The sequence below is a fragment of the Pteropus medius genome, unplaced genomic scaffold (genome assembly GCF_902729225.1).
Source record: "Pteropus medius unplaced genomic scaffold, Ma_sr-lr_union100, whole genome shotgun sequence".
In the NCBI taxonomy this organism is placed as follows: domain Eukaryota; kingdom Metazoa; phylum Chordata; class Mammalia; order Chiroptera; family Pteropodidae; genus Pteropus; species Pteropus medius.
The window spans coordinates 264,359-273,042 of NW_024354550.1; the positions used below are offsets into that span (position 1 = coordinate 264,359).

The 8,684-nt window shown below is 35.7% G+C and overlaps 1 protein-coding gene across 1 annotated transcript; it reads left to right on the forward strand.

The window, feature by feature from the left end:
* Positions 1 to 7,639: 7,639 nt before the first annotated feature.
* On the forward strand, positions 7,640 to 8,029 carry LOC120596617 (mitochondrial import receptor subunit TOM20 homolog). The gene has a single exon (XM_039855113.1). It carries the CDS (start codon positions 7,640 to 7,642, stop codon positions 8,027 to 8,029), a length of 390 nt encoding a protein of 129 aa, XP_039711047.1.
* The last annotated feature ends 655 nt before the right edge of the window (positions 8,030 to 8,684 follow it).

Sequence of the window (8,684 nt, forward strand, 5' to 3'; positions counted from 1 at the left end):
TATTTTCTCTATCTCTCTGAAAAATAATAACAGAAATAAACTCATATTCTTTTTACTACTTAGAAAAAGGTGGTAAGAAAAGTTAGGTAATTTGATTAAAACTATGTGTATAGTAAGTTTGGAACAAGGATTTGAGAATCCTCCCTTCCAAATTATTGCCCTAAATTTAAAGAGCCACAGATTCCCTCTAATTATGATGATATGAGAGAGGATAATGGGAAGGAGTCTTGGCATTAATATGTTAAAGATGATGTAGACAATGGTGGTAAAGAATTCAAGCCTTGCTCAACCTCATTGCCAACCTTTTCTACTAGTAACCTCAAAACTCTGTTTGACTTAATTTTCTTAAGTCTCAACTGTCTCAGCTGTGAAATGGGAATAAAAAAAAATGGTACTTCCCTCGAAAAGATAATGTGATGGTTAAACAAGATGATGTGTGCAAAAGACAGTGTCAGGTGATACTTAGAAAAAGTAGACCATAAATGGGAGCCATAGTTAATAGAAAAAGAATAGTTTTAGGAATATAATTTTCAAAATAGTAGAGAGATTAAGAGTAAAGTCTGCTCATTTACTCATTTCAGTACCCAGAGTTCTATATCATAAACTCTTAAACTGTTGATCCCAGAAGTATTTATATTTCATTTGTTATTATCTTTCATAGAATATTAATACTCTATAACATATATATTTTTAATTCAAGAGAATAAAAACTTATTTTATATAAATAATCTTAAATTGTATTATACATGTTTTAAAAATTGAGATATTCAAGCCACTTTTGGATTCAAACGAAACAAACCTAAAAATTAGCAGTCTTACACTGTGATGGGTCCAGAGGTTTCTTGGACCTCTTGATGGATTTGATTTTTTTCTGTAGTGTTTTTGAGCAAAATGCATCAACGAAGTCTAGTTATTAGTACCTCCCCCTACTAAGGACAAAGAAGCAACATAAAATCATATTTATTAGAGACCTTGGGATTATGAGGCGAGCAATGGCATTTTGAGTTGAATATTTACTGAACACCTCTTATATGCCAGGCACTGTTCTAAGAGTTGAGAAGAGATCAGTGAACAAGACAATCCAAAATCCTTGCTCTCTTGCAGCTTACATTCTACTATAAGGAAGACTAATGATAAAAAAAAAAATGGGTAAGTAAAATATATAGCTTATCAGGCAAAATGTAGTTAAAATAAATCAGAAAAAGACAACTAGGAGTGCCAGAGAATAAAGACAAGAATGTTATTTCAAAGAGGGTATCAAGGAAGACCTTACTGAGAAGGTGACATTTGAGCAAAGATTTAAAGGAAATGGAGGTTGTGAGCCATGCAGAGAACTTGGGAGAAATCCTTATAGGCAGAAAGAACAGCCAGTGTGCCAAAGCAAGGAAACCACTAAAGCTAGATTCAAATGAGGAGAGGAACAGTAGTAATAACAGAAATTAATTTTTAGTAGAAAAATGATGTGATATGTTAAAAGGCTCACTCTAGCTTCTGTTTTGTGAATAGGTTGCAAAAGGTATGGGTGAAAGAAAGAGATAATTTCTGAAGCCATTGCAACAATCCAGCTTTACCATGAATGATAGTGGATTAAACCATGCCAATAGTTGGGCTTAACTTCTAGTTCCTTGGCAGGTTTAAAATTTTTTCTTGGATCCATTTTTTTCCACATGCAAAATGAGGTTAATAATGGCTTCACTTTACTGTAGTTCTGAGAATTCATTTTTGTTTGTTTATTTTTAACCATGAAGAGAGGAGCAAAAGAATTCAAAGTATATGTGAGAGAGTGATTATAATGATAGACTGTGGAACTTAATCTGAGTAAGGAAGCAAGGAAGGACATAATAAAATGTGAGGAATAATTAGAAAAAAAGGGATTGGATTTGTAGATTGTGTGTCTCATTGTGGTTGAAGAATTATTTGATTTTGAGTAGCAGAGAGAGAAATAGCTGGAAAGATAGAATTCAGTGATTGAAAAGTAGAATCCAGGAATTTGAGATTAAGACTTTCATACTTTTTGGACTCTTCCACCATGTTCACCCTTACACTTCTATGCATTAACCATTGCAAATAGGTTTTAAATTTGGATATTCTGATTTCTCAGTAGTGACTGCCTACAGTATTATTTTGAAGACACACTGGTTTCAGCAGGAGAGATATAGAGTTTGGCTAGTTTAGCTAGATATACTACTGATATATTACTGTCTGCTGTGAAGACAAGGTCAGGAAAGGGCAACATGCCTGACTAGTATTTCCCAGTCTTGGTCAAGTCCCAAAAGATGTCTCTACTGATGCTTTCATGTGGTTATGAATACTTGGGTGGGGGGAGATGCAGGACCAATTGCCATTTGGAAGACTCTTCAGTAAGGGTGACAGAAGTGAATGAAGAAGAAATGACTGGCTGTAAAACTTGATAAAATTGTCAAAAGAGTAAGTGAGGAATTTCCTTGCCTTTAGTTATCTCATTAATAAAAACATCTAATAAAGTCTCCCTGAACAACTAAAAAATTTACCTAATTTCATTCCTAAAAAAAACTCTTTTTCAACCTGCCTCCTAAAAAAATGTGTGCTCATAAAAAAAACATTTCTGAAGCCATCTATGTCCAGTAAATTCCCAATTTTCTTGCCAAGGAATTCTTACTAAATCTGGGTTTTCTTGCTGATCGTCCAGGAACCGGAAAGAGTCACTGGGCTTCTGTGTTTATGGCAGCTCCTGGCCTCAGCTTCCCATTCTCAACAGCAGAACTGAGGAAATCCGCAGGATGCCTGCTACCAGGGGACAAGTTGACTCAGGAGGAAGCACTCTACCTAAAATAGTCTTCATGTGCAGTCTCTGAGTTCCTTTGAAATCCAAGTTAATATATGATTCTAGAATTAACCCCACAGGTGATGGGAAGTGGAGAAGAAGGAAGTTTCTAAAAGATGTTTATCAAAAACTTTGCCACAAAGATAAAAATTCAACTGCAGCAAAAGCTAATATTCAGAGAGAAATTTCATCCAGAGAGTTCAGTGAATAAATTGTGATTTCTTCCACTGGCCATGGGCATAAAGTGCTGGTCATGGTTCAATCTAGACACCCACTGGTAGTGGATAGTTCCTTAAAAAAACCATTAGAAAAGCATCAGAAGAGCCACTGCATAAACAGAAATGGGCCATTAGGATGCAGTATACTTGATTTTTGTGTTTATAATTCTTTCTCTAGAATTATCTGGCCCAAAATGTCTATAGTGTTGCTGGATTCTAGGTTCATCTACAACTAATGGCAAACATCTAGAGTTTTTCCTCTTGAGATAGGGGAAAGCGTATATAATTCATATCCAAAGCTCCCTAAATAATACTCTGTATTTAGAATGGCTTCTCAGCCCCTTGTCATATCTGCCTTGTACTTCTTTCACCTACCAATCCCAAACCCTCCAGAGTCCATTTATTTAATTCAGCTCTTCACAGGGAAGGACCAAGGAACTATATTCTGTCACTTATTTTTTAAATGTGTTTTTAGTAATTACCTAGCAGGGAAGCAAAGGACACCCATTCCTTGCCCTCAAGACACTCCTTAACATCTAATTGTAAAAATAGAAAAGTTCAACTAAAAATTTGTGATACAAAATATTAATCACCAATAGACTTAAGCATAGGTGTCTTGAAAGCACAGCAAGGCACAGAGAACTTGAATCGAGCTGGGAGTTCATGGGGGATTCCTTGAAATTGTGGAGACAGAACTAAGTCATCTAGGTAAATAGAAGCAGGTAGCTGGGCAAATTGAGACTCAAACAAAGTTAAATATTCACTGGTAGATAAATGCAACGTATGAAGCTTGATTGGATCTTGGTTTGGAAAACAATACGTGAAATACATTTTGAGAACAATTGAAAAAATAAAAGTACAGATAGTATTAGACATTAGAAAGCCGTTTTTAATTTATTTTAGGTGTGGTAATGGTATAGTTATGAAGAAGCTTGCTCTAATTTTTAGGAGCTGCATACACCTGAAATGGATTTAGCAAATGTTTTAGCAAAAATCTGAAATCTGAAATGGTTTAGCAAAAGAAAGAGAAAGAGGAAGAGGAAGTGGTGGAGGAGGAAGAGGGGGTGTCAAAGAAGGAGAAGAAGAATGAATGTAGACTAATAAATGAAGCAAATGTAACAATATGTTAACCATTGTTTAATTGAATCTGGATGTTCATTGCACTAGTTTTTCTACTTCTTCTGAATTTTTGAAACTTTTCATAAAAAAGACTTGAAAAACAATTACTTTGGTAGACATTCAGTCACGTGCAGGCCAACAGTACCCAAAATTCAGAGGGTACTTTCATCTTAGGAATTCAAAGTAAAAAATAAATGCCCCACCCAAACAACTGCATGAAGCTGCACAGAAGCATTGAGTGAGGGAAGAGTGGCTGTAGCTTGGAGATAGTAGATACTGGCTGTATCTGGCTGCCCGAGCGGGATACAGGGATGTGATTGGATGAGTGGGTGAGGAAGGAGCTCAGAGCTTACATAAAAGGTCATATGTGAGTCAGGCTGAAGAGTTTATCCTGAGGAAGTCAGAGGCACTTAAGAATGGAAGGCCTTTTAAGGCTCATTCTGGTTTCAATTTGAAGGATGAATCTGAGTTTGAAAGGTATGGAACTAAGAAATCACAGACATCGCAGTAATTTCATCAGAAATACAGAAGGCCAAATGCTGGTGAGGATGCAGAGCAACAGAAATTCTCATTCATTGCTGGTGGGAATACAAAATGGTACAGCCACTTCAGAAAACAGTTTGGTAGCCTTTTACAAAGTTAAATATAGTACCATACAACCCAGCTTCCCATTGCTAGATATTTAGTTGAGAAAAATAAAAACACGAGTCCACACAAACACCTTTACAGGAATGTGTAGAACAGCTTTATTCATAATTACGAAAAATTGGAAGCATGAACTGATAAACGCATAAATAAGTTGTACATTTATAAATGCAATAAAAAAGGAACAAAGTATTGATACTATAACATGGATTAATCTCAAAAGCCTCATGTTAACTGAAAGAAGCAAACTGTGTACTATATATGACTCCATCGATGTGACATTCTGAAAAAGACAAAGCTATTGGTATAGAAATCAAATCAGTGGTTACCGGGGCCTGGTTGGAGGGAGGAGTTGACTACGAAGGGACACATAGAACTTTCTGAGGTGATGGAAATATTTTTATTGAGGTGGTGGTTACACAGCTGTATACATTTGTCAAAGCTGTACCTTCAAAATGTGAATTTCACTGTATAAAAATTTTACCTAATGTAATTCACTTCAAAAAAAGGGGAGAAGAAAAAAAATTGGATAGAGAATAGGGGAAGGGAAAGTGAAAGATGTTTCGATGATCAAGAAAACAGATATAATAAAAGAAGTGGAAATGTCAGAGGAAAGCACTTGATATAGTCAGTTAACTGCTGCAAGAATGAAATGCTGAATCAAGTTATATCTGAGTAATTCACAAAGTAGTAAAATATTTTCATTTATTTTTGTTACTACTTTAGCGGCCAATTTGGCACAAGTATGAAGAAAATGTTATTAACTTTTTAAACATGTATAATGGATTTTCAAGAAGAAATTTGTATTCTGAGAACATACAGAGAAAGTTTATATATATATATATATATATATATATATATATATATATATATATATATATACATAGGCATGGCTGTCTTAAAGCGTCTGATGATAATCTTCCTTAAGATATATTTTTCACTGATTCTACTTGTTCTTTAAATAATTAAAATGTATGTGAAATGCTTTCTTAATTCTAATTAATAAAAAATAAATTTTAAAAAGTGAAGAATGCCTATATCATGGTGGCAGCACTGGGCATGGAGATAGTTTGGAGAGAATTTAAGAAGGTAGACTCTTTTCCAGGAAGGTAGACTCTTTTCCAGATAAGATATGCTTGCACATGGGCATGTGGGCTGACCAAATAAGAACACTACTGTAGTATTTGTGGAGAGAAAAGACTGGAAATAATCTAACTCTCCATTAATAGGAAACTGATTAAATAAAGTATGGCATATCTACTCATGGAATACTGTACAAGTGTTTAAAATGAGGTAAATCTATGTGTGCTGATATACATTGATAGTTGAGTTCAAAAAACATCGTACATAATATCACTATTTATAGAAAAAAAGAGGTATACACACTTTTCACAGGCATAGAATATCTCTGGAAGATTACGACAAGAAGCTGTTCTTTCTGCCAGGGTCCATTCAGAAGATGGAAATTATACAAAAATTTGCATAGTGAAAGTTTAATCTGAAGAATAATTATTTACTGAATGGGAATAAGAGGACTCTGATGAATACCCTAGGATTGAGAAAGAATATCCAAGGACGAATGAACTTGGAAGGCAGAGCTCCTCAAGGCTGGACCCAGACCTCCTTAGAGAAGGGGCAGACTCCTGGATGGTATATTATTTTGCTGAGTTGCCTCAGGTTACACCTGGTCCACAGTTGATAGGCTGGGAGTCACGGGCTAAAGATGACAAGCTGGAAATTTCTCCACAGGGGAACTGGAAATCTGAGGCTAGAAGAGAGAAATCACTTGCTGCAGGGTGCTGATGAAATTCACTAGGAGTGAGAGCACTGTTGAACTTAATGGGAAGCTGGCTGGACCACCAATGGGAGTCATTGGAAAGCTGGCAGGAAGCTGCTTACAGGAGTGTCGCTAAGCAGGCCTGGGGAAACCAGCGGGGGCATCCACAAAACTTGCTGCGGTTAACTCCGTCATTGGCTCTCCCACACACTGATCCAGCACTACAGGTGCAAGAACAGAAAGCCAAAGAGAACCAGGAAGAGAAGCCCATTTTTCCTCCAGAGTCCCTCCAGCACCCTCTACTGGAAAGGTTTAACATCGTGTGTTAGCTGACAAAGGAAATGTTTATTATAAGCAGAGAAATGAAGGGCCAAATAAATTCATTAATGTGGCAATAAATACATTAATACCACAGCTAGTAACAATTATCTGGGGAGAAAACTGGTTTATGAGGCTCAGATGTGAGAGAAAAAAAACTTTTCACTATAAATCTTTGTACTGTTTGATTTGGAGTAGGGTCATTGAGAAATTTCTTTAGTGTATTATACTGAATTCCATACTATAAAATAACAGCTGTTGATAACAGTAATATTCCAGCCACTGTTCTAAGTGTTTTAACTATATTAAATCACCTAATCTTTCTCCGGTTACTATTTTGATCCAATTTTTACACCAGATGAAACTGAGGCACAAAGCAATTAAGTAATTTACTCAAGATTAGCTGGTAATCTGGCTGTAGAATCTGTGCTCTTAACCACTACACTATATTACCTCCCACATCTATCAATGTTTACTGTGGTATAAAACATATGAACGAGGTGATAGCTGTTAATGCTACTCATCAGATACTTCTCATTCTCTGATTCTCCTTAGGGATGAGTGGGATTAATCATATGATTAATTAGTTGTGTCTGTCATTTCCAGTCAAGCATTTTACTTCATTATTTGTGAGAGATCCTTCATAGCTCTCTTTCTCCTCTTGCATGGGCTCTGTGTTGATTATGTTGGTTCGCGACCAACAGCTTCTCCCGGGCCCCCTCAGCCAGCCAACCCCATTCCTCTTCTCGGTGGAGAAGGATGGTGGGCCTGAACAGCACCATCATCACAGGTGTGTGCAGGGTTTTCTTCATCTGGAGCTACAAGAGACGAGTGACTCCAGCTTCAAGAACAGGATGTGAGAACGGAGAACAAAGAAAGAAACAAAAGCTTGCCAAGAAGAGAGCTGGACTTTCCAAGTTACCTGATCTTAAAAATGCTGAAGCTGTTCAGGAATTCTTCCTAGAAGAAATACAACTCGGTGAAGAGTTACTAGCCCAAGGTGAATCTGAGAAGGATGTAGACCATGTGACAAACACAACTGACACGTGTGGACAGCCACAGCAGTCACTGCAAGTGTTATGGCAAACTCACCTACCATCAGTGGTCCAGATGCTTCTGACACAGAATGAGAAGCAAATGTCAATATAATAATCTCAATTGAAAATATTTTTAAAATCTTAACTCGGAAGATGAGCAGCTCTGGGAGAATAAGGCAAATATGTTTGCTTTGGACTGTCCTACACTGAAATCTACCAAAGTTAATTTTTACATTGTGTAGACCCATTTGTCTCTTTTATTTATTTTTCCCAGTGAAGAGCGTAGTTTGATAGAAAACTTTTCATTTTATAAGTATACTATGAGTTACTAAAACATCATGGTTTTAGTTTATTCCTAAAACGTACATATAATATCATATTACTTATATCAAAAATACCCAGTGCTCAGTTTTGAAAGGCAAAAAAGTATAGAAGAAAGCTGAAGAATGCCCATTTTTAAGCTAGTACATTTTGCTACACATTAGAAAATCGGATGGAAACATAATTGTCTATCAAAACTGAGCATTAAAATCTTAGAGATAAAAAAAGAAACAAATCTTTGATTTTCTAAACCCTTAATATTTTGATGCTGCTTCTTACTGAAGCAAAATCTAGCTTATTTTTACTGATATAGTATATTCTAATTAGAGTTAAATAGAAAAAATATTTTATAAAATGCTAAATAATATATATTACTTATTCCAAAATTTTTTATCTTGAAAAATTTTGAACTTAGAAAAAATGAAAATAGAATTATGCAATGATCA

Excerpts from the sequence above, each read along its gene's own strand:
- LOC120596617 (XM_039855113.1), top strand. The coding sequence starts at position 7,640 with ATGGTGGGCCTGAACAGCACCATCATCACAGGTGTGTGCAGGGTTTTC.